The 23,151-nt window shown below is 35.8% G+C and overlaps 6 protein-coding genes across 11 annotated transcripts; 4 read left to right on the top strand and 2 right to left on the bottom strand.

Moving 5' to 3' along the window:
- The first annotated feature begins 986 nt into the window (after positions 1-986).
- LOC17878788 (glycerophosphodiester phosphodiesterase GDPD2) lies at positions 987-3,501 on the top strand. Its single transcript, XM_006283877.2, has 7 exons — positions 987-1,130; positions 1,232-1,416; positions 1,678-1,737; positions 1,825-2,106; positions 2,489-2,584; positions 2,724-2,920; positions 3,035-3,501. Exons 1-7 carry the CDS (start codon positions 1,061-1,063, stop codon positions 3,273-3,275), a joined length of 1,131 nt encoding a protein of 376 aa, XP_006283939.1. The 5' UTR covers positions 987-1,060; the 3' UTR covers positions 3,276-3,501.
- Positions 3,502-5,048: 1,547 nt separating this feature from the next.
- LOC17879105 (NAC domain-containing protein 104) lies at positions 5,049-6,022 on the top strand. Of its 2 annotated transcripts, none has more exons than XM_006284341.2 (2): positions 5,049-5,302; positions 5,401-6,022. In XM_006284341.2, the coding sequence occupies exons 1-2, from the start codon at positions 5,062-5,064 to the stop codon at positions 5,913-5,915; spliced, it is 756 nt and encodes a 251-aa protein (XP_006284403.1). In that variant the 5' UTR covers positions 5,049-5,061; the 3' UTR covers positions 5,916-6,022. The 2 variants fall into 2 exon arrangements, with proteins under 2 accessions (XP_006284403.1, XP_023635349.1); XM_023779581.1 differs by lacking the exon at positions 5,049-5,302 and having other exon boundaries at positions 5,408-5,428; positions 5,497-6,022.
- A 1,394-nt stretch (positions 6,023-7,416) lies between these two features.
- Positions 7,417-11,144, top strand: LOC17879175 (uncharacterized protein At2g33490). Of its 2 annotated transcripts, XM_023779306.1 has the most exons (11): positions 7,417-7,740; positions 8,106-8,178; positions 8,559-8,630; positions 8,708-8,769; positions 8,876-8,944; positions 9,057-9,085; positions 9,175-9,385; positions 9,476-9,715; positions 9,807-9,860; positions 9,986-10,787; positions 10,886-11,144. In XM_023779306.1, the coding sequence occupies exons 1-11, from the start codon at positions 7,624-7,626 to the stop codon at positions 10,906-10,908; spliced, it is 1,752 nt and encodes a 583-aa protein (XP_023635074.1). In that variant the 5' UTR covers positions 7,417-7,623; the 3' UTR covers positions 10,909-11,144. The 2 variants fall into 2 exon arrangements, with proteins under 2 accessions (XP_023635074.1, XP_023635076.1); XM_023779308.1 differs by lacking the exon at positions 9,807-9,860.
- Positions 11,145-11,705: 561 nt separating this feature from the next.
- On the top strand, positions 11,706-15,557 carry LOC17880508. Of its 2 annotated transcripts, none has more exons than XM_006283276.2 (6): positions 11,706-11,906; positions 12,650-14,040; positions 14,173-14,421; positions 14,540-14,620; positions 14,870-15,244; positions 15,342-15,557. In XM_006283276.2, the coding sequence occupies exons 2-6, from the start codon at positions 12,916-12,918 to the stop codon at positions 15,390-15,392; spliced, it is 1,881 nt and encodes a 626-aa protein (XP_006283338.1). In that variant the 5' UTR covers positions 11,706-11,906; positions 12,650-12,915; the 3' UTR covers positions 15,393-15,557. The 2 variants fall into 2 exon arrangements, with proteins under 2 accessions (XP_006283338.1, XP_006283337.1); XM_006283275.2 differs by lacking the exon at positions 11,706-11,906 and adding an exon at positions 11,924-12,090.
- A 58-nt stretch (positions 15,558-15,615) lies between these two features.
- On the bottom strand, positions 15,616-19,717 carry LOC17880817 (acyltransferase-like protein At3g26840, chloroplastic). 2 transcript variants are annotated; one of them, XM_006283178.2, is made up of 13 exons: positions 19,342-19,717; positions 19,182-19,233; positions 18,957-19,012; positions 18,716-18,874; positions 18,324-18,428; positions 18,064-18,170; positions 17,764-17,885; positions 17,527-17,632; positions 17,228-17,358; positions 16,663-17,032; positions 16,477-16,590; positions 16,136-16,221; positions 15,616-16,057 (listed from the first exon to the last, which is right to left on the bottom strand). In XM_006283178.2, the coding sequence occupies exons 1-13, from the start codon at positions 19,700-19,702 to the stop codon at positions 15,748-15,750; spliced, it is 2,079 nt and encodes a 692-aa protein (XP_006283240.1). In that variant the 5' UTR covers positions 19,703-19,717; the 3' UTR covers positions 15,616-15,747. The 2 variants fall into 2 exon arrangements, with proteins under 2 accessions (XP_006283240.1, XP_023634180.1); XM_023778412.1 differs by having other exon boundaries at positions 19,182-19,249; positions 19,342-19,422.
- Positions 19,718-21,549: 1,832 nt separating this feature from the next.
- Positions 21,550-22,812, bottom strand: LOC17880612 (GLABROUS1 enhancer-binding protein-like 3). Of its 2 annotated transcripts, none has more exons than XM_006284221.2 (3): positions 22,467-22,812; positions 22,073-22,363; positions 21,550-21,983 (listed from the first exon to the last, which is right to left on the bottom strand). In XM_006284221.2, the coding sequence occupies exons 1-3, from the start codon at positions 22,704-22,706 to the stop codon at positions 21,681-21,683; spliced, it is 834 nt and encodes a 277-aa protein (XP_006284283.1). In that variant the 5' UTR covers positions 22,707-22,812; the 3' UTR covers positions 21,550-21,680. The 2 variants fall into 2 exon arrangements, with proteins under 2 accessions (XP_006284283.1, XP_023635168.1); XM_023779400.1 differs by having other exon boundaries at positions 21,550-21,950.
- Between the last annotated feature and the right edge of the window lie 339 nt (positions 22,813-23,151).

Raw genomic sequence — 23,151 nt, 5'->3', positions numbered from 1 at the left:
ATCTGATCTGACCCACGAACCTACCATTTATCCACTTTCCTCGTTATCTTGACAGATATATCCTGCCTTGTTACACGTCAGATTTTCAATATTTTTATTTCATTTCCAAAAATATGGTTAACAATTTAATTTTAGGTCTGAACTTGCAAACCAAGCTTAACAGATCTTGTATATTAATAGTAAGATTATGATATTAAACTATAATCTTTGTAAAAAAAATTCCGAATTTAATCACATTTAAAATATCCTTACTTACCATAATGACATACTCAAAGAAAAATGAGTATTTGACTTGCAAATCACGGTTAAAATAACTACTGGAGAAATAAATTAAAAAATACTTTTACACGTAAGGTTTTCGTGGATCCAGTACATCATCAATGACATTGATTCAATGTAGTCTTTTATTTTAATTTTAAAAAACTACTGCCTACGAGTCTAATTGCTTCAAATTTGACCAACTCATAAAAGTTCAAACCATTTATAAAACGTGTAAAGCATATTTGCATTTGAATATAAATTACGTATTCAGTTTGTAACTGCTTTTTAATTTAGGTTAGTTAAAAATAAAAATAATTATATAGTTTAATTTTCTTGTCCTATTTCTCTGTTGTTCCGGTCTGAATTTTGTATTTTTTTTTTTCTATTTAAGCAGGAATCTTTTTGAATAAACCCAAGAATATTTTCACTATGTTTAGAAAAGAACAAAAAAACCAAAATTTTCATAATTAGAACGGGACAGTGACTAAGCCGTGCAAGAGATGAGCTTATCTCCAATGAGTCATTGACACGTGTATTTAATGAGAACCGTACTCTTTTGTGTCTCATACCAGATCCCATAAAAGGCGGGAAAGAAACCATCAAGAAAGGCACATTGCTGACGTGTAAACGAATATTCGAAAACGCAGATCCAGCTCCGTTTCTTCCCCCAGCTCATTTTTTTCTAACTATTATAAATACTCTGCACAAAAAATCACAATTCTTCACACAAATATTTTTCGAAATCCCTAATTTACCCTTCTCTCTCTCTCTCTCTCTCTCTGTCTCTTTGCTCGTGAGAATGGCTCTTAGAACTGTGCTCGTCTCCGACGTCCCTAGCCTCCCTGACTCTGTTTACGGATTATCCGAAGGTATGTTTTTTTCTCTCTGTTCTCTAGCGATAGAGCTATGTCGTCGTTGATGTTTTGTATTGTTCTGTTTCTCATGGTCTTGTTTTATTTATTTATTACAGGTTTGGAATTGAGCAAACCGAAACCGTTTAGGCTACCGGGTTTTTCGGTGATCGGACATAGAGGACTCGGTATGAATGTGTTGCAATCGTCTGATCAGAGAACGAGAGGTGTTAAGGAAAACTCGATTCTCTCATTCAATTCCGCCGCCAAGCATCCCATCGATTTCATTGAGTTCGATGTTCAGGTTGGTACTTCGATCTTAATAGTCAACTATGATTTGATGATCAGAGGGGTTTTGTTCGATTAGGGGTTTATGTTTTTTTGTGGAACAAGATGCTGATTTCGATATTTTTTTTGTTCGTTGGGGTTTGTGGAAGAAGATGCTAAATATAGTTTCGTAGAAATTGATATGAAAAACAAAATAAGAACAAGAAGATTTGAAGAGAAAGAGAGATGGCCAAAAAGGAAAAAAACGACAAAGCTTTGTGTGGTTTTTCTTTTGTAGGTGACAAAAGATGATTGCCCTGTCATTTTCCATGATGACTTTATCTACTCTGAAGAAAATGTGAGTCTTCTTCATTGCTTCTTCTTAGATCTTTGTATTTTGTTTCCCTGGATCTTGGTTTTGATGAGATCTGGTGTTTTGATTCAGGGTATTGTTAATGAGAGTAGGGTGACGGATCTGAGTCTGTCTGAGTTTCTCCTTCATGGACCTCAGAAGGAAACTGAGAAAGTTGGGAAGACCTTGATGAGGAAATCCAAAGAAGGGAAGGTTTTGAAATGGGACGTTGACTTAGATGATTCCCTTTGCACGTTGCAAGAAGCTTTCGAACAAGTTGAACAAACTCTGGGGTTCAATATTGAGTTGAAATTCGATGATCATACCGTCTATGGACGAGAGTTTCTTGTCCATGTCTTGAGAGCAGTTCTGCAGGTATGCACAATACAAGATTTCTTATTCCTCCTTTTTTTTTTTCATGTTGGAGTAGAACCATTTTTCAAATATGCCAAGTTTCTGATAATGTGTCACCAAAGTCAACTCTTAACGTAAATGAAAATGGTCTCAACAATGTTTTTGATCTGTTTAGCATAAACGAGAGGGTTTTGTCCAAATCCCTTTTTGTATCAATGCTAGTTACCTAAAACTGCTAGTCCAACGTGTATATTGATCGATCAAGACTTGAACTTGTCATATTAGGACATCATAAGCTTTATAAACTTAGAGACTTTTTGTGTTGCCCTTGGAATTATCTTTGCTATTAAAAAGCTTTTGAACTTCTTCTGTTTTCTTTTTCAATTCTGTGACAAAACTACAGGTGGTCTCTGATTATGCTAAAGACAGACCAGTGATCTTCTCAAGTTTCCAACCAGATGCAGCAAAACTTGTTAAGGAACTGCAGAGCACTTACCCTGTATGTTCCATTCTCTTTTTTTAATAAATGCCAAAAATATAACTTCACTTAGTTAGCTATAAAGCACTCAAGATTTGAGCCAAGAATGAATGTGGATTGTCCTTATTTAACAATGTTTTGTTATCTGAACTGAAACCAGGTTTTCTTTTTGACTGATGCGGGAAATGAGATTCACAAGGACGAGAGAAGAAACACACTCGAAGAAGCCATTAAAGTTTGCGTGGAAGGAGGTCTTCAAGGCATTGTTTCAGAGGTAAAAGGAGTGTTCAGAAACCCAGCAGCCATTGCCAAGATCAAAGAATCTAACCTCTCTCTCCTCACATATGGCAAACTCAAGTAAAGCTTCTTCACTTTTCTTCTGATGTCCAAAGCCCCTAAGTCTGTTTTCTTATTGCTGTTGGATCCAATCATCGATTAGATTCTAATCTTATTTCAAATATTGTGTTGCAGCAATGTGGGAGAGGCAGTGTACATGCAATACGTGATGGGGATTGATGGAGTGATTGTAGATTTTGTTGAGGAGATTATAGAATCCACGACACTCATGATGATAAGACCACCACCACTATCATCATCATCACCATTACCATCACCTTCCAAGGATGATAATGGCGCCATTACTAGACCTGAGTTTTCACAGAAGGAGATTGCTTTTCTTCTCAAGCTTCTCTCTCAGTTAATACAAAATTGATGATCATCATCTTGTGCTTTTTCTTTTTCTTTTCTCATAAGTTTCTTTTTAGGGCTCTTAATTTCTTTGTGATTTTTTTTTTCAAAATTTTTTTGTTGATTTTTTTTATTATTACTATGGGTATATTGCCCAATATAGTTGAATCTGTAAATAATTATGTAATTTTATTTCTTTTCACAAGGATTAACTTTTACAAAAGAAAAATCAACTACTATTTATCATTCAATTTTTTAAAATATATACTTGATATATCTATTTTCTATCAATCTTTTATGGTCGAACAATGTTTTTACATCATTTGGAGTTTACACTTGCAGTGTTCAAAACAAAGTCAAGATTATTCTTAATTATAATCCCACAATTAAACTAATTGAAGCATTTGTTTTGTTCCAAACTTTAAAGGATGCTTGAAGTTCCAATATTGAAACTACAACTCATGCTCTCCTCTGCCTTAACTATGAAGAAAACGAAAAAAAAAGACATTCGTTTTCTCTTCAGTATCAAATTCAAGAATCCAATTCCAGTAGCCACAACAGAAAAGTCTCTTTAATAATAATACACTAACCTAAAATTAAAAACTAGTTTCACGTCGATCGCTAAATAATAAAATCTTCGTTCAATTCATTTTAATGTTTTCCATACATGCTTTACCTACACGTTTTCTACTACAATTCTTTTTGCCACTCAAAATTCTAATCCAAGTTGAGTTATATTGACAGTAGTACTAGTCCAATCAAACTTTTAACTTGTTCACTAAATTGGATATTAATATGAATTGGAAAAGAAAGAAAAAAAATCAAACTAAGTTTATGTTTTAGTATGGAAGATTCTAAAAATAATAATCAAATAATAGATAGAAATTAACGTTTAAAATATATTTAAGAACATTATAAATTTTTGGATTTTTTTGGTTGAGCTAGCTTTACTTAATTTTTGAGTTTATACATTCTTGTTATATATCATTTTGTTATGACCGCTAAATAACAAAATATTCGTTCAATTCATTTTAATGTTTTTCCATACATGTTTTACTTAAACGTTTTCTACTACGATTATACTTACCACTCAAGATTCGAATCCAAGTTTGGTTATATTACAGTTTATATCAACTATGGATTTTTAGTATAGTACAATCAAATTTTGATTTGTTCACTAATATAATTTTGATATTAATTTGAATTGGAAAAAAAAAACTCAAACTAAGTTTATATTTAGTATGGAAGATTCTAAAACAAAAACATATAATATATATATAAATTAATGTTTAAAATATATTTACGAACATTATATATTATGGCAAATTAGCATGAGCTAACTTTACTTAATTTTTGAGTTTGTATATTCTTGTTATATATCATTTTGTTAAAAACTATATAATATGTCAATATAATTGTAATGTTAATTTGAAACAATAAATGGAATAATAATATAGCAAAAACTGTATTATGGAAATATTCCATTCTAATTTAGTAATAAAGTAAAAATCTCAGAATATAAAATAATGTAGCTTTTACTCATTCAGTAGTAAAATTAGCATACGATCATGCATGCGTGGCGTGGTGTTTATCTTCTTATTCCATTTTTATTTTTAAAAAGGAAAAATGAAATCCTAGTCGGACTAGGAAACGCAATGTTCGGACACTGTATATATATATGCACGATTTAATCACATGTCTTCGGAACACTTATCCAATTAGACAGCTTCGTCTAACCTAAGCAAATACCAAAAAAACCAAACAAACAGCCTTCAGATAGAACCTACCTACACACACGCTTTGCGGATCTCATGATCGTCGCAAACCTGGCCGACGATATTTTATTTTCTTTTTTTTTTAGTTTACTTTTTTTGCTCGCAATGGGGCGTGTAACATACAGCGACCTGCCAATAGGGATGAGGTTTCGTCCCTCAGATTTGGAGATGGCAGTTTACTTTTTGTTAAAGAAAGTTTTAGGACATCATATGAAAGCTCGTACTGTTCCTCAAGAGTGTCATGATATCTTCTCTACACATCCTCGTGACTTCCCAGGTCAGACTTCTGAATTTTGTGTATCCAATATCTGTTTTCTTGAAAGCTTTGTGTTTTGTGAATATGCTAAACTGAGTTTTCTCTGTTTTGTTTGTCAGATAATGATCAAGAGGAAGATGAACATTGGTACTTCTACTGCTTAAAAACTAAAAATAAATTTGCTACAAAATCTTATAATCTTTGGATACCAACAGGAGAAGAAACTGAAGTGTTGGATCCTAAAAAGAATGACGAATTAGTCGGTATAAAGCGTTCATTTGCTTTCATCGAAAACGAAGATGAAGAAGAGGAAAAATCCGAAAATAACAGTTTGCCTGATGAAGAAGAAGAACCTCCAAGATACAATTGGTTCTTGGATGAAATTAGTCTCCCATTGACAGTTGTAGATACTCAGTGGACCTTGTGTCACGTCTTTTGCAAGAATACCAAACCTGAGTTTGTAAGTTTGCCTGTAATGGAATCCCAATCCGAATCTGAATCCCAATCCAAATCGGAGTCCGAGTCCGATCAATCCGAAGAAAAAAAAGAAAGTGTTGATAAGCCTGCAGAGACATTAGACATTGGTAAAGAAAAAGATGAAACTGTTCTTACTCCACCTCCTCCTTCACCTTAGGCTTTTCTTCATCACATGGTGCTTGTGTTTGGTGGTTCTACTTCCAACACAAGTTCTTGAACGAACGTTTTGCTGGCCTTTTTCTAATACTTATTGATTAGATTCAATCTTTAAAGACAAGAGGGAGTTTTGATTTGTTTGTCGAATAATTTTTAATTACAAGAAAAATGAACATATACCTTTATATTACAAGAAAAATGAAGACAGAATCACATCAATGTATGGTATCAATGTATCATCAGAGTATTAGATTCTCTGAATTACCTTTTTATTATTACCTCTAGTTGCATCACACCTAAGTACAGTTTTGTCTGTGGTTTGGTTTGAAAGATGACTGACACTCACTTGGTAGCCCTGGGCAAAATATTCGTTAGATTCGCCTCGCTTCGATTCCAAAAATTCAAATATCTATAAGATATTGTAGCGAAACAAATATGAAAAATGTAGCATTCGTAAAAACCGAAGCGAATAACATATATTGATTTTTTAATGTCGAATATCCGCTTCGTTTCGTATATTTATATATATATATATAAATATAAATCATTATATAATATATATAATATGTTTATTTATATATTTAGGGTTATATTTAATAGGTCTATTATTCAAATTATTATATTTTGGCCCGTTGGACTATTTGCTAAATGTTGGTTTTAAGCAAATAAAACTTTATTAGAAAAATCAATGTTCGAAATAAAATGTTCGAATCCTATAGACGGTGGTTAAATTTTCTTCTTATTTTGAAAACATGTCAAACAAAAACCTCTAATATCTCATAATTTTCACTTTATGTTTATGTACTATATATTTTTAGTTTCAAAAGAAAATTAGATGGGTCGAAGCGAAACAAAACGAAGCGAATAATTCGCTAATAATACGAAAAATATTCGAATATTCGAAGTTACGAATACTCGAAAATTTACAAATCAAAACAAATAGCAAAATCAACTATTCGGTCGAGATGAACCGAATCACAAATATTACAAATTTTCTGAATATTTGCTCCGTGCCCAGGGCTATCACTTGATCGCTGATGGCGCATGTTAACAATCTCCTCGCTTATTTTGCTAAATTGGGCTCATACCCATCCAAAGGAGCAAATTAGAAAACTAAATGAATTGAGAGTCGTAATCAAACGATCTGATCCAATAATTGCTAAAGATATGATTCGTCCAATTTGAAATTAGAATCCAAAAATAAAATCAAAATCAAAATTAAGGGAAAGAGATGTTTGAGTTTGACCATTTTAAAAACGTCCGGTCAAACTATATTTTTTTCCGGCTGTGTCATCATAAATCTTTGACTTTTTGACTTTTTCCTCCCTCTCTAACTCTCAGCATCTCTTTTTAAGATATCGCCACGTGTTGAATCTCTTATCTGAACCGTTCATCTAATCAACACGACGCGTGAGATTTTATCATTTTCTCTCTCTCTCACACAATCTTTGGAGTCTCTCTCGTCTCCGTCTTTCTGTTGTTTCTTTCTCCGATCTGTTTCTTTCTTTGACCAGAAGAAAAAAAAAACAAACAAACTTTGTTTTAGCTTTTTCTTCTTCTTCCTTCCTTCCTTCCTTTATTCAATGTCGTTGAACACATCTCTCGATACTTGACAACATCTCTCACTCCTTCGTCTCTCTCTGTGTTTAGACTCACAAATTTTGCGGTAGCTTCGTGATTAGGGTTTTTGTTTTGTTCTCTCGGGAGATATGATGAAAGCTTCGTTTGGAAGGTTAAGGAGATTCGCATTGCCTAAGGCTGATGCGATTGATATTGGAGAGCTTTTTCCCTCTGCTCAGGTTGAAGCTCTTTCTCGTGCCGCTAAGGTAATTTATCTCTCTCTCTCTCTCTCTCTCTCTTTTTCACTGATTCTCACAAATTTTGTTCTCAGAGATTTAGGTTTTTTTTTCCGGAATCGTGGGATTTTTTTAAGTAGGGTTTTGGTGTTCTTCGTACTCCGATCGGGCTTTTGTGACTACTCCTGATTGAAACTTTTTGAGGATTTACATTTATAGAAACTTTGTTTATTAATAGAAACTTCTATAGACTTTCTTATGGAGGAATTTGGAATTGGCTTTTATAGTAGTTTTTGGTAAGAGGAACTAAGAAACATTTTTAGTCATTTAGTTATGAATTTAGTGGTTCGGTGATGTTTTATAGCCTAAGTTATTTGTTGTTTTGTTGTTTTCAGGATATGCAAGACATGAGAGAAGGTTATGATAGATTACTTGAGGTAGCTGCTGCAATGGCTAATAGCGCATATGGTAAATAAGTATTCAATTTTGTAGTGATCTCCACTTTTTTTCTAGCTTCTTGTGTGAATTTGGATGCGTGAATGTTATGTGTACGGTTGCTTCATATGAGTTTTTGGGGCTTGCAATACCTGTGAGCTCTATTGGATTGAATTAACTTCCATTCCACTCATTGATGTTTTCTATTAGATAATCATCATGCGATATATTCATTTCCTAGTGTCTTCAGCATTCCCATTTAAGTAATTTTAGCTAACCTTGTGAGAAACATTTGTATGTTTTAGAAACATTTGTAAGTAATTCAAATTTTGTGTTCATTCTGATTTATAATTGAATATTAGTATATTGTTAGACTTAATCATTATTCTTTTGCTTACGTTTGGTATTATCAGAGTTCTCTGAATCATTGGGGGAAATGGGTTCATGCTTGGCGCAAATCGCCCCTCATAATGATCAAGAAACTGGTAAGCTTTTGAAGATTCAACTATCGTGGAAGTTTTTCTGTACCTGTTTCCATGCGGTAACATTGTTTCTTATGCAGGTGGAGTTCTGCTAATGTTAGGTAAAGTTCAGTTTGAGCTTCAGAAACACGTCGACACTTATGTAAGTTGTATGTTGCAACCTTGTACTTTTCATGAAGCAAATATTTACAGTTATAAACAAAACTGAGGAAGCTTTTGTTTCACTTTTTTTTTTTTTTTTCCTTTAGCGTTCTCAAATATTCAAGACCATTACACGACCATCAGAGTCACTTCTCAGTGAACTTAGAACCGTCGAGGTATGTCCTAGCTTTAGTCTTTTGAAGTCAGTTTATGTGAAAGCCAAAAAAATTATCAGTTCAACCTTATAAGATCGCTTTTTTCTCATATTTTCTTGTCTTTCCCGCTCAGGATATGAAGCAACAATGTGAAGAAAAGAGGTGAGTTATATTCTGAAATGTAGTTTTTTTTGTTTTTCTTGGTTTTGGTTTCATACAGTCATGCCTTAACCTCTGAGTCTTTCTTACAGAGACGTCGTTAAGCACATGATTATGGAGCATGTGAAAGACAAGGTACAAATTAAAGGCAGTAAAGGGGAAAGACTTATTCGTCGCCAATTAGAGACTGCCCGCGATGAGCTACAAGATGAGGCAACTTTGTGCATTTTCCGATTGAAATCTCTTAAGGAAGGACAAGCTCGAAGTCTCCTCACACAAGCTGCCCGCCATCACACTGCGCAGGTACCATATGAATAAGATTACTATTTTCTATAAGAAACCAATCTGCAAATGCTCAATCAGTGTCTCTTGTGCTTTCTTATATTCGCATAGATGCATATGTTCTTTTCTGGTCTAAAATCGCTGGAGGCAGTAGAGCAACAAGTCAGAATTGCTGCAGAGAGACAACACATCGACTATGAGCTATCTGATCATGGGAACGAAATGGAATGTAGTGAGGATAGTGATGATGACGATGACCGACTTGTTAACAGAGATGGAGAACTAAGTTTTGACTACATAACAAGTGAGCAGAGAGTAGAAGTTATATCTACACCACATGGAGTAAATAAGGTAATTTAAATTTTAAAATGTATCTGAAATTGGGAAAGAGAAACTTTACCCATTAAAAATACAGAATCTCAATACTGCCATTTCCATATAGATGGATGACACAGATCTCTCGTTTCAACGTCCTTCACCTACAGGATCAGCAGCAGTATGTTATTTTCTTGAACTTAAAATCAAATTTACATTTTTAATGTATTTAGGATTTGAGAACTCTCAGTTGTATGAAAATTGCATGGTTGTGATTCTGTGTTGAAGTTATATTCACTGATGCAGGTAAATGCACATCATAGAGAAGAGCACCCAATTTCATACCGAGATCGCAGAACAAGCAGCCATTCAGCACCATTGTTTCCGGAAAAGAAATCTGATTTAGCAGATAGATTGAATAGACATATTACTCCATCTGCAAATGCTTACATATTACCAACTCCGGTAGATTCAAAGTCCTCATCAATCTTCACGAAACCAGTCGCCCAAACAAGCCACAGTGCAAACTTATGGCATTCATCACCGCTAGAACCGATAAAGACCGCTCACAAAGATTTGGAAAATAACCTCTATTCCCGTCTTCCTCGTCCTTCAGAACACGCATTTTCTGGACCGCTTAAACCATCCTCGACCCGTCTTCCAGTTCCAGTTCCGGCTCAGGCTCATTCATCTTCTCCAAGGATGTCTCCTACCGCTTCACCTCCGCTTGCTTCTTCTCCACGGATCAACGAACTCCATGAGCTTCCAAGACCACCAGGTCAATTTGCACCACCACGACGCTCGAAATCTCCTGTTCTGGTTGGTCATTCGGCGCCATTAACAGCCTGGAACCAAGAAAGAAGCAATGTAGCTGTGTCAACCAACATTGTAGCATCACCACTTCCGGTTCCACCACTTGTGGTACCGAGAAGCTTCTCTATACCTTCTAGAAACGAGAGAGCCATGGGTCAGCAGCCCTTGCCCGAGAGGAACCAACACAGAGTAGCCTCCCCACCGCCTCTGCCGCTAACTCCAGCGTCTCTGATGAATCTCAGATCTCTGTCTCGGTCTAGAGTCGGGGAAGTTGCTCATAGCGGACTAATTAGAGGTAACGGAAACAAAACTAACTAACTTGCTCTTTCTGTAACTTAACTTAAACAATCAGTGATTTTAAGACATTTTGTTTGTTGATATTATTAATCGCAGGAGTAAAACTGACAGAACACTGACGCTGTAACGTCGCGTTTGATCAAAACGTTAGTTGTAGAAAGAGACAGACCTACGAAGTAAATATAGAAGTCGATATTTTGTAATTCTTTAGTTGTTGAATGTCCTAATTTATTCTTAGGCTTCAGATTTCTTTTTTTTTTTTTCCTTTTTATTTCACTATGATACCATTGTCAACGTAAAAATTAGTTTTCACTTGATTCTGGAGAATATGATAAAATAGAGTTTTTAGGTGAAATGGCACCTTTTCCTACCAAGAAACAATACAAAATCCACCGATTTTTCTATTAAAATAAAGTAGACAGCAATTTTATTTGGGTGGAAAGTTTATTTAATTTTATTTCTAATTGTGGAATATTGTGTTATAAAAAAAGGAAAGTGAAAATGACAGTAAACATCATGATCAGAGTTCGGGCAGGGAAGGATGACAAATGCGTTTACCATCTCACGTGATAGACCCCACTCGACAACACGTGATAATGTAATGGCTGGAAAATTGGGCCTAACTTACTAGGCCCACTTAGGATAAATACCTAACTTTTTGTTCTCGCTCATTAATTCTTCGGTTTGATTTGAATTTTTGTAATTAAGAGCTTTAATTCTATTTTGACTGTATATAATTTGCATTAAAAACTAATTATTACGTATTAAATTTCAGTTTCGAGATGGTGATTATTGAGTTTGAGCTGCGCATGAGACTGAAATCAGTTGTTGGAAATTAAAAAAGAGAGAAATACGAAAATAACAAATTTTAATTTATTATTGCCGTTGTTTGGCGTTGGGAAAGAGGAGAAAAAAAAAACGATTATAATGCCCAAATAGTTGTAAATACAGAGTAATGAGTACGCTACAGTTTCCAGAAAATTAAAAATTAAAAAAAGAAAGGGAAAATAGAAAAAAGAAAAGAAAAGGGTAGAGAGCTATAGAAAATGGGTGATGCGATGATGTTGGGATTTGTTTATAAGCAAAAGAGACGACGACGAGAGAGAACAAGGAAGAGGTCTCCATCATCTTCATCATCTACATTCCTTTTTTTTTTTTTTTTAATCATTTCTTCTTCGTTTTGTATTCTTCTCCAATCCGCACGCTATTCACTGCTGTCGATTTTGAGGGATTGCGATTTTGGATTTGCGTTTCGAAACGTTTCTATCCGCAGATTCTGTGATTTATTTATTGCTTCATCGGTCCGTTTCATCATCGATTCTTCTGGTTTTCTTATTTTTTTTTTTGGTGTTGCTCTCATGATGATGATGCTGTGAGAATCTCTTCATTGTTTTGATTTTTGATCACACAAATTAATATGTAATCCTCTGGTTCATCTTTTACCATCCATGATTTGCACTTTTGTTAGGTGGTTTTGTGTTCGATCATTTCCATTACGATGTAAAACTTAAAAGAAACTGTTTTGCTTAGTGATGTTTGATTGAATCTTATACACTTAGAGCCTTTTTTGAAAATGATTTTGGTTTAAATGTTTGTATGTGCTATGTTAATTTGTGCATTTTTTGAAATTTGTGCATTATGATTCTTCATTGATTCTAAGCTTAAGAATGGTTCTGGTTTATATGATTATTGTTCCGTGATCATCATTATCATCATCTGTTTCCATCATTTGCTTACTTCTACAGCTTATGTTTTAGTGATTCAGCTCAAGAATCTGTTAGAATAGTTTTCGGATTAGAGCTGCATTGTGGTTGGATATGTTATTGATTCTTCTTCTCCCATTTTTTTTCTTCATTTCAGGAGGGTGTGACACCTATCAACTCTGATATATCTATCCTCAACATATATGTTGCTCCAGAGATCTGTCACATGTGTCTGATCTATTTTATTTGGATTGAATAGACACAGAGATACTCTGTCTTATTTTCAAGGATTTGGTAGGTAATTGGCTTTACTGTGACTAGGCTGGAGAAGGGGATTTTGGATAAGTTTTTATAGAGAAACTGGGGAGGCTGTAGAAGATCTCACAGGTATCCTGTAAGTGATAAGGTCCTTTGAGCATTGGCATGGGTCTGCCACACACTACTTCAAACGAGCAAGCAAATGAATGGTTGTCTGCTTCAAGTTGCAGCCTTTCTCAAAGTCTTCCTGTAAATGCCACTTCAGGTGATTTGGATGGTAATATAAGAGGGAATGAAGGAAACCTCTGCTTCTCTACTGGAGAATCTGATAGGAAAACCACATTGGAATCTTTGGAGTTCAGAGATGACTTATGGAGATTTCATGACGCTCCGGCTGTTACATCATTATCTGATCACGAACCGGCTTATGCCATGGACAAGGTTAACTTGAGTCGAACTGAAGTTAGAAGGATAGTTGGTTTTCAATCAAATGAATCTAGCTCACTGAGTAATGAATACACAAGTATCACTGGTAATCGCACTGGTGGATCTAATGAAGTAGATATTACCGGTGGATCGTTAGTCAGGAAAAGGGTAAGCTCTCCTCTGAATAAGCTTTTCCCTGAGAAATTTAGAGGTGAGTCGCTTGATATCAGCCGTGGCAACCAACAGGTTACTTCTTCTGGTCTTCATAATGGATTTCACATTCCTATTGCACAAGATCATAAAAAGGCCAATATCTCTGGGACATTATCTTTCTTTACCACTTCTACCTGCTCTGAATGGGGGAGTGACTCGTCACACAGGGGTAAAATTTCGTCTTCCGTTTTCACTGATGGTCCATTGCTCGACTCCAATGATCTGCAGCCCACAAAAGATATACCTTGCTTATATTCACCAGTACATAAAATATCTCAAGTACCCGCTAAGCCATTACCTTGCCATAAGAGTATATCTGTCTCTCCGCCACTTTCTCTGTCACCTCTTGGGCCAAGATTTTCCGAGAGAATGAAAGCTCTACAAGGGGGCCTAAATGGGAAGATTTTCGAAGATGGTGTTTATTTAAGGAATACTGGTGAAGAAGCAGAACTCAGGACTGGTTGTAGATCATTTGATGATACTAATGGTATCCAGAGAGCCTTTTCAATGGATAGAGCAATTGAATCAGTTCCTACATCTCCATGTAAAAGGTTTAGTAGAAGTCTGAGTGGGCGTCCCATTCAAAGGTCATTGGTTGGTTCGTTTGAAGAATCCCTCTTTTCAGGAAGATTGTCTGGGCAAACTAATCAGGTCTCGCTCTCACCAAAACCCATAAATTGCATAGAAGCTCAAGTCGAATCTATTTTGTTGTTAGAAACCCAAAAATATGAAGGCATTTAAATTTGATTCACTTACTCTCTTGTGTCTCTTTCTTTGTTGAAGATCGACGGTTTTCTCGCCATTCTTAGTATTGCTGGTGGAAACATTTCTCCAAAATCACAAAAGCTTCCATTCTCAGTAACAAGTGTTGGTGATGATTGCTTCTTACTATATTATTCCTCCATAGATCTTTCTGGAGGATCATTGCCAAACAAATTATGGGGTCAGAAATTGAAAACCAACCAAAACACTTCTGATGCTCAGACCATTAATAAACGGCTGCGGATCCCTATGAAGGGTCGGATTCAATTGGTACCCGCAGTAACCCTCTTGTGTCTTTGCCTTTTTATTTCAGAAAATTTCTCGTCATAATGTATAAATTAAGATAATTGATTAACAAATTTATGACAGGAGCTTTTCCGTTTTGCAGGTTCTGAGTAACCCTGAAAAGACACCTCTTCACACGTTCCTCTGTAACTATGATTTAACTGATATGCCACACGGCACAAAGGTAACTTCAAACCTTCCTCCCCGTTGCTTGAGTCATTTGATATCCCGTTGCTTGATTCGTTTGTTGCTTGCGTTTTCATTTTACATTTAATGTATACATATTTTCCAAATGAACCCTTAGCCTAGAAACAACACTACTACGAATTCAACCCTTACCTTAGAAGTGAGAATTCAGTTAGGTTATTGATATGGACATACCCTTATCAACAATGCTGTCCAATGTTTGATCAAATTCTTGTGTTATGATCAGACCTTCCTGCGCCAAAAGGTCACTCTGGCCTCCTCTGTCCCGACCAAAGCCAAAAACTCCATAGATGGAGACCAAACTATTGCAAATAAAGGTAGTGAAGGATCTAATCCAGTGGATGAATTTCATTCACCGAATGAGTGTAGGAACAAGAACTGTCGTGAGACGTACAGAGAAACAGGACAACGCTGTTCAAAGTCTGGAGTGTTACGTTACGCACTTCATCTGAAATTTATTTGCCCTTCACGCAAGAAAGCTTCAAAATCAGGTCAGAAGAAGAGCTTGGTTGCAGCAGATGAGAGAGAGAGGAGATTCTATTTGTATAACGACATGAGAGTTGTGTTTCCTCAACGCCACACGGATTCTGATGAAGGAAAGGTATGTTTAAAGAAATTTATACAAAGTCATTTGGTATAAAATAATAAGCTACTTGAACGTAAACGCAAAACGCTGACGTTGCTTTTTGAAACTGCAGTTAAATGTGGAGTATCATTACCCAGAAAATCCAAGATACTTCGACGTGTAATTCAATGCTTCTTTTTTTTTTGGTCGGCAATTCAATGCTTCTAATTTTAATTTTTTGTTAGAAGAAAATAAGTTGTAGATAGCCATATTTCAGAAATTTGCTGACCCACTTTGTATATAACCCAAAGTCGGTTTATAAAAACAAACCCACTTTGTTTTTGATAAATATGTGAATCTTCATTAAATGACAAATTTTCTAGAAGTTACAAAAGATTGTCCCCTCGTAAACTATAATAAGTATATATTAACTTATATTATAAATGTTGTAACTTACAATAACCCAAATCTACGTGTTTTAATCACACAGTTAAGTAAGATAACCCGTTAATAGAAATACAAAGTCTAGTTACTAAATTTTAATGATCCCGTAGATCAAAGGTTGGGATTTGGGAAGACAAGCCATGAGATAAGTAATAGAGCAACCTCGGCAAAATGTTTCTGTAAGGATCAATTTCTCTTTTCATCTTCAAATAGGTCATACAATTTTCTACCTCAGACTTGACCTGCAAGTAAACCTCATGAGCATTCTCTTTATCACTTAGCTCTTTCTTTCTACCTTTTGTTTCTATTGGTTTCCCAAAGTATACGTAAAACCGTCCCGGAATCTTGGGAATTATCCCAGGCACATGCAAATCTTGTTTTCCTAATTCTCCTTCTTCATCGTTCCTAACCATATAATATATAATCATCACTAGAATCAGAATCAAATGTTATATAAGGTTCATGAGATTATTTCTAACATACCTCAAGTTAACAGAGTCTTGTGTTATCTCTTCTATAAAATTCTTCAAGAAAGGGATCTTCATTTGATCATTGTAATCTAAAACCATCTGAGAATCATTCCATTGTACAAAGGAGTTAGTCCAAACCCGAATGAAACAAAAAGAGTTTTAAGTATATATTAAAACTAGAAACGGAACAGAGATTTTGCATTCTTAAACTAGTTTTAAGAATGCATTTGGTCATTGTAATCCATGACCAACGGTGAACCGTTTGCTCAAAGGAGTTACTCAAATACTGATTGAAACAAAAAGAGTTTTAAGAATGCAGGTGATGAATCTAGAACGGAAAAATAAATTTCTTACTTCAAAAACATCATCTTCTCCAACAACTCCAAAAGGAATGATTTTTGCTCCAAATTTAGATGCGATCCTTACAAACTCTGAATGTTCTGGCCAAAACAACTTGTATTCTTCACCCTGTACAATGAATCTTTAGATATAAAGCCTCAAAAAGTTAATACTGAAGGCAAATATGAAAATCATCATCACCTTTCTGTGCAAAGCTTCACGGACACCACCGGGATACAAAGCCACGTGAGCGTTTGAACGAAGTAGTTTGTAGAAATTCATACCCGAGACAGGAACTGCGCCTACTATCCTAAATAAGTCATACAACTGCACATCAGGGAGTTTTGAGCCAGTTGTTTTGGTAAACATCAATGGATGTGCCAGTCCTCGCAACAGAATGTTCCTTTCTTTCAAGAAATGAGCTGCTGTTGCATGCAACTCCATACCAAGCAACATGTGATTGCCAACATATAGAACCGGTCCCTCTGAAGGTATTCCTGCAAGCGATCTTACTACTGCACCATTGCTTAGAGTTGAGAGATAGACTGGGGAGGTAACAGCAGTTAGCAATCTGGACCAGAGAAATTAAAAAAAGAATACTACTTCAGTCTGTGCTTACGATAGCAGAAGCAGATATTCTATTCTAGCTAAGTAGTACTATACTAAAATATTTACACTAGATCTGTCAAGAAATCGTTTGATACAGCAATTAGAGAAGTGATAAAATCTATGGCACAGTTATTGATATTATAAGTGAGTCATTTACCTTTGGGATTCTTCATACTCTTTGAACTCAAATGGGCTAGGCGGAATGTAATCTGATATATAATCAAAAGATTTCCCATGGCGATAATAATACGCACGCTTGATGATACTCACCAGATCTACTCCATCCTCCTAACATGACATAAAATAGATCAATCGAGCTGTATGTTATTAAAGCAAAAATAATCTGAAAAAATGTATTGGCTATAAACTTGTAGAGTCTAGATTTACTAATAAATTAATTAAATAGGACTCACTGACACAAAAAAACTTCTTTCATCAGTACAAAGAGCTCCTTACCAAGAAGAGGAACTGTCCGCTATTCTCAAACTCACGAACTTCACATCTTGGCAATGCATGGAGTCTTTCAATGTCTTCCTTGTTCATTAACCATTGATCACGTCCACTGCAATAACACAGGCGTATTAAAGCTACAACTCAGTTTCTGATTAACTATATTCATTACAAATATGCAGATCACTGAAAGTTCCACTTAAATTGAGTAACGAAACAGAGAAGTTTAACTAGTATATCAACCTCAGGAGTATCAGTATTTGTGCGTTGAGTGTGTCCATCTGAGAATTAGCAGACGCTGAAGCAGACTTAAGCAATTGAAGCTTCCATAGAAGTGTGTCCTTGGGAAATATTCTGATCAGAGTCTGTAAATAATTTAATTCCGTGAGTTTTACTCATGTAGCGAATGATTATGGATAGTCAAATTGAAACAACAAGATAAAGAACAAAAAAATGCAAATTAGTACATTAGTAGTTAAACACTATGATCTGCAAAACAAACAATATGCATCTATCATTTGTTCTGCTAAAATAGAGTCTTACAGGCAGATTAGATGAAGTTGCAAATAATTCTCCTAATAGCCCTCTAGCCATCTGCGCGGCGTCAGTTTCATTGAGCATGGTCTCGAACATTTTTGTCAATGGAGAACCTATCAAATAAAAGTTAACAAAATACAGTTAGCCCTGACTTTAAAGCAAAACCTGACATCTTTGAGACAGAACTATATAAGGCACAGTCTTTGCATCTAATAATTGCTTTACATTGACAGACGTGAAAGATATACAAAGGGTTGAAACTTCACCTTGGTTCAGCCCAAAATTCTCTAATATCAAGCTGGGAAGTCCGTCAGGCAAAATTTCCAGTAAGCTTAATAAAGGTTGCAACATGATGCTGTTGAAACGTGTGACTGCATCAAACAGAGTGTATTTATAAGCACAATATACGATGTATACATTCCATGAGATCTACCTAGACAAATCCCCCAAAGAAAAAGAGTATAATCTGTGCACAAGCCAACAAAAAAATTAAAACTCTTTTAGCATGATTAAAGTTATGCGTTACCAACAACACATATATATCATAAAGTATGCGCTTTTCTCATGACACTTTTCTTAGCTTGCAACATTGTGGTTTCATAAAAAACACAATAAGGATCCCAATTAGCTCCAGAAAAAATGAGTAGTCTTGTTTTACCTGGATTAGCAAGAATCAAGACAAGATCAATGTCAGGGTTACTGGCTGCAACATCTAGAGCAAGAGAAGCTCCAATAGATTCTCCAACTAAATAAATGGGTCTATTTGGTAAACAGTAGTGCTCTGACCTAACTGTCTTCTCAATGAGCTTCACAAGATCTGAAAAGAAACAGTAAGAGTTTCACCCAGATAAGATAACGAAACGCTAATGAGACTTCGGATAATGCTGAAAAAGAAGCACCTCGAGCAGGAGTACGATCTTTCACTGGAAAGTGAAGACACCATATATCAAACATTCTATGATAAAAAAGATAATGAGATCAGAAACAAAAGTTATTCACTAGATATCTACTTTTCTTTTGAAATTGAAAATTTAAAACATTCATATCTTGCTCTGCACAAGAAGAGCCTATCTGAAGCTCTAAAGCAATAAGATCGAATCAAGTTTAAGCTCATATAGACTTACTGTCCAAGCCTCTTATGCTGGCGAATGAGCCCTAATCCAGTACCATCGATCCCTGCAATTTTGAAAAACTAGTTTTCACAATTCGATTTCAACCCAATCAGAATTAACGAAATCAATCAAGCTAACTATCGATTTGCGCCCTAAATCGGAGAGAACAGACCAGGTAAGTAGAGAAGAAGAGGAGATCCCGGAGCGCGTGCGCCACATTCCAACGGAGAGAACCACCGAGGCGGACCACCATCTCCGCCGTCTGGTCTAACAAAATCTCCAGCTTCCACAAAAAAATCCGTCAAGCTCTTCCGCTCCTCAGGCCGTTCCACCTCCGTGAACGAATACGGATTCTTAGCCGCCTTTAACCTCCCACCGAATCCGAGTTCCCGATTACCATACGCGACTGAGGTCAGTCGTTGGGTTGACTTCCAGTAACAAAAATCGAGATGGTAAGCTCTGGTCATAGCCGGGGAGGTGAATGCAGGAGAGAGCTTATCAGTGATACGAGCTGTAACTGTAGTAATGGCCATTGACGATCAGGAGAAAAAAGTTTGAAGAAAGTCTTTTTTTGTTGTTGTTGTTGTTGTTTAGCTTCTTCACTACTCTAATAGGTAGATCACGACTAGCTCGTGCACTCGAGAAAAACGATTAAAAATCAAATATTGCCACGTTGAACCTTTTTCAGTTTGAAAATTTTCAATACCAGTTTTGGCTCGGTTTAGATGAAAAGTTGCTTAAAATTTCGGTTTAGTTCATAACCAAATCTGGGTTAGTATCCCGGATCATTTTAATTTGGGTTTATTTCACTGAAGACCCTTAGAGTTGAGCAGTATCTACGAAAAAGACTGAGAACTAACTCAATATCTAAGAAAGACCCAAAACCTTGAACAACAGTACAAACACTTCATCCAGGAACCGAAGCTATAAAAATATACTAGTTTTATGATGGGTTCTGCTAGTGTTTATAAAACACTCCCCGAACTTACCCAACTTCCACATTTGAAAGCTATTCACTTTTAAAAGTTACAAAACAAACCCAAATTTGGGTTTTTTTTTTCTAGTTAATTACTTGAATCCCACACACATATAATTTAGTAGTCACACACATCTAGTAACTACTAAGTTGAGTGATTTTGGAGATCAAGGTTGGATGACAAACCATGAGATTTTAAGGATCACCTTCTCTTAGAGTTTCAAATAGTTCACGTACTCACTACCTCAGACTTGACGTGCAAGTAAACCACACGAGCTTAAACACAACAGAATCATTCATAGGGAAAACCTAAAAAAGAATATCATAACATTCCAAAATCAGAACTTTGTTATTCCTTCTTTTAAGTCAAGCAGAAAAGGCAGCGTTAACAAGCTTTGCATAGAAACTTTGATCTCTTATATAAGAAAAATATTATTATGGACTGATTGGTCTCTTCGGTTTTGTCTTCTATGTTGGAGATTTCTGAGAGGAGATATCATCCACTACTTGTGAGGATGTCAGTTGAGTAGTAAGGAACAAGATCTGTCTATCCCGAACTTAGCAATAGGACACAAAGTGAACTTGAGAATTTTTTTTTACCAATGATCGGCAGTGGAGCAGGAAACAGCTGTGGGCATAAGTAGGTAAGTCTGGTAGCGATTCTTGAACTTGCTATCAGAATCGGCAACTCCATATTCATCCTTTGATGACCAGAAATAATTTGTTGAGTCTAATGAAATCTCTTCATCCAGCTTTAATTTGGTTAGTATATATGACTAGTTGTTACAGATAACACAAAATTCAAACTGGCGAGGACGACCTGGATAATAACTATCCAAAGAATGTAGCTGAAAACAGTTTCTTGGCGTGAGAGACTACATTACAGGGATAAACTGTAATATCTCTGAGATCTTTACTGGTTCTAGCATGAGACATCTGGCCATTTCTTGGTTAAACTTTCCAATGATTTTAGGTAATTCACATACATATAGGACTGATGAAACCTAACAAAACTCTTCATTCTCCGGTTTTCAGAGAATGGCTGATATTTTAACAACTTTGTTATCCACAAGAAGTGGAACAATGTGATCCTTGTGTTTAGTTGAACCAGATTGAGAAGAGGGGCCAAAGCTACGTGTATGTTGCAACCTTTGGATTAAAACAAGTAAAAAGATTAGATGCATATATTTTGTTGAGCACAAGAATACAAGTAAGAAGAATCTCATGAGCAACTTAAAACAAGTAACTGAGTAAGATAAGTTGCAGCATGAATTTGTTGAACTGTGCATCAAACAGAGTGAATTATAAGCACAAGATAGGATCCATATATTCCATGAGATTTACTCACACAGATCAACTCTCCAAAAAGGAATATAATGTTTACACAAGCGGACACCATTACACTTACCAAAAAGAAGTCATAAGCCCTTTTACTTAACTGTTCAAAACGATGGCTTAAACAGAAGATAGCAATTACTAATTACCAACCTAAAACACCATAACATTCCAAAAGCAGAGCTATTTCCCTTTTTGAGTCAAGCAGAAAAGGCAGCGGTAACAAGCTTTGCATAGAAACTTTGTTTCTTGACACTCAATTGCATTTCCTCAGCAAGCAATGCCTTCCATTCATCGGTTAGCTCTTTCCTTTGCGTAGCTCCAAGATTTTTCAAGTTTCGAAGCAGCGACTTCTGTTGGTATTTACCAAAACTTTGAAATGATGCCGCCACCTCAAGTGCCTCTTGAAGAACATTCAAATCCTCAGACTTGTCTATCTCACCATCATCAATCGCTTTACTCACCCGAACCTGCTCCACACAAGGTACACGCTCCTTCAAAACCTTCAAAACAAGACAGGTTGATTACTACCAATTATTTTAGAAGACTAGTCCATATTTAGAGATGGTAGAACACACACAGAGAGACGCACCTTGCTCTGGTCCATCTTGTTCTCACTAAAAGCAGATTTGGTTTTGTTTTGACCCCATATGGCCCATGACAATCTAAAGATTTGTTTATCAAGAGCATTAGCAAAAGAAAGACTTCTTCCATCATTAGATCTCGTCTGATACTCTTCAAATCTCCACTTCAGCTTGAGAATCTTATTTTGTAGCTGTCTCTTTGAGAAATCTGATTCCATGGAACCTCTGATAAGATCGTAAACCCCACTCCAGTCAGATGAGTAGCTCAACTTCGTTTCATTTTGATACTTCACAATACCCTTTTCAACAACAACAATAAAAGAAAAAAAAGGTACGAGCTTTATTATTATTACATATTGAAAAAAGTAAGAGCTTTATAATTTAAGCGTAGAAACAACAAACCCTGAGAATGAGGAGCATGTCAGTCTCAGTCCAGTTCATCTTCGGAGCAGCAGCAACAGAAGATACCAACAATGTCTTCGTCTTCATCTTCTTTCTCTCCCCGATAGTAGCCTCCGTGCCGGAACATTCGTCGTCATCTTCATGATTCCTCGTGAGTGGTTGGGCATTGTGTCGGATTTCAAAGCAATCCGAACTCGAGTCCTCGCTGGAATCACTTCCTTCACCATGTCGCTTCATCATCGGTTAGTGATAGAAAGATCAAAACTTTGGTAAAGGTTAGAAATTTTAGAGGGATTTTGAAATAAACCCTAGAGTTCTTCTTCCGAGATTGAGAGTAAAAGAGCAACTGAGCAAACAAAACAAGCGTAGGGGGAGTGGAACTGGATATGTCTAGAGTCAAAAATAGCGTAAATGACTAAAATACCTTTTCTCACATTTTTGGGGTTTAAAATGAACAAAAAAAAAAGTCTGAGGTCTTATAAGTTTCAAATCAAGTTTACATCCTCTTTCTCGTTATTACAATATTTCAACCAACACCCTCTAAAGTTGAACAGCATCTAAAAACTCATCCCAAAGTTGTAATAACTCATACATCTTTCTACCTCAGACTTTACCTACAAGTAAACTTCATGAGCTCTCTCTTTATCCTTTAGCTCTTTCTCCTTCACATCTGAATTTGGATTTT

Source organism: Capsella rubella, unplaced genomic scaffold (genome assembly GCF_000375325.1).
Source record: "Capsella rubella cultivar Monte Gargano unplaced genomic scaffold, Caprub1_0 scaffold_7, whole genome shotgun sequence".
In the NCBI taxonomy this organism is placed as follows: Eukaryota; Viridiplantae; Streptophyta; class Magnoliopsida; order Brassicales; family Brassicaceae; genus Capsella; species Capsella rubella.
This window is presented reverse-complemented; position numbering and strand designations above follow the sequence as displayed.

Bases quoted from the DNA above. Each gene is read 5' to 3' on its own strand.
- LOC17878788 (XM_006283877.2), top strand. From the start codon at position 1,061: ATGGCTCTTAGAACTGTGCTCGTCTCCGACGTCCCTAGCCTCCCTGAC. The intron at 1,131-1,231 runs GTATGTTTTTTT...TATTTATTACAG, and splicing joins TGTTTACGGATTATCCGAAG to GTTTGGAATTGAGCAAACCG. The intron at 2,585-2,723 runs GTATGTTCCATT...AACTGAAACCAG, and splicing joins AACTGCAGAGCACTTACCCT to GTTTTCTTTTTGACTGATGC.
- LOC17879105 (XM_006284341.2), top strand. From the start codon at position 5,062: ATGATCGTCGCAAACCTGGCCGACGATATTTTATTTTCTTTTTTTTTT. The intron at 5,303-5,400 runs GTCAGACTTCTG...TTTGTTTGTCAG, and splicing joins ACATCCTCGTGACTTCCCAG to ATAATGATCAAGAGGAAGAT.
- LOC17879175 (XM_023779306.1), top strand. From the start codon at position 7,624: ATGATGAAAGCTTCGTTTGGAAGGTTAAGGAGATTCGCATTGCCTAAG. The intron at 8,945-9,056 runs GTATGTCCTAGC...TTTCCCGCTCAG, and splicing joins GTGAACTTAGAACCGTCGAG to GATATGAAGCAACAATGTGA. The intron at 10,788-10,885 runs GTAACGGAAACA...TATTAATCGCAG, and splicing joins TCATAGCGGACTAATTAGAG to GAGTAAAACTGACAGAACAC.
- LOC17880508 (XM_006283276.2), top strand. From the start codon at position 12,916: ATGGGTCTGCCACACACTACTTCAAACGAGCAAGCAAATGAATGGTTG. The intron at 14,041-14,172 runs GTCTCGCTCTCA...TCTTTGTTGAAG, and splicing joins TGTCTGGGCAAACTAATCAG to ATCGACGGTTTTCTCGCCAT. The intron at 15,245-15,341 runs GTATGTTTAAAG...TTGAAACTGCAG, and splicing joins CGGATTCTGATGAAGGAAAG to TTAAATGTGGAGTATCATTA.
- LOC17880817 (XM_006283178.2), bottom strand. From the start codon at position 19,702: ATGGCCATTACTACAGTTACAGCTCGTATCACTGATAAGCTCTCTCCT. The intron at 18,171-18,323 runs GTGAAGTTTCAA...TTTATTTGATAG, and splicing joins GAATTTTGGGCTGAACCAAG to GTTCTCCATTGACAAAAATG. The intron at 17,886-18,063 runs GTAAGACTCTAT...AATTATTTACAG, and splicing joins CAACTTCATCTAATCTGCCT to ACTCTGATCAGAATATTTCC.
- LOC17880612 (XM_006284221.2), bottom strand. From the start codon at position 22,706: ATGATGAAGCGACATGGTGAAGGAAGTGATTCCAGCGAGGACTCGAGT. The intron at 22,364-22,466 runs GTTTGTTGTTTC...GTTGTTGAAAAG, and splicing joins ACATGCTCCTCATTCTCAGG to GGTATTGTGAAGTATCAAAA. The intron at 21,984-22,072 runs GTGCGTCTCTCT...CTTGTTTTGAAG, and splicing joins ACAAGATGGACCAGAGCAAG to GTTTTGAAGGAGCGTGTACC.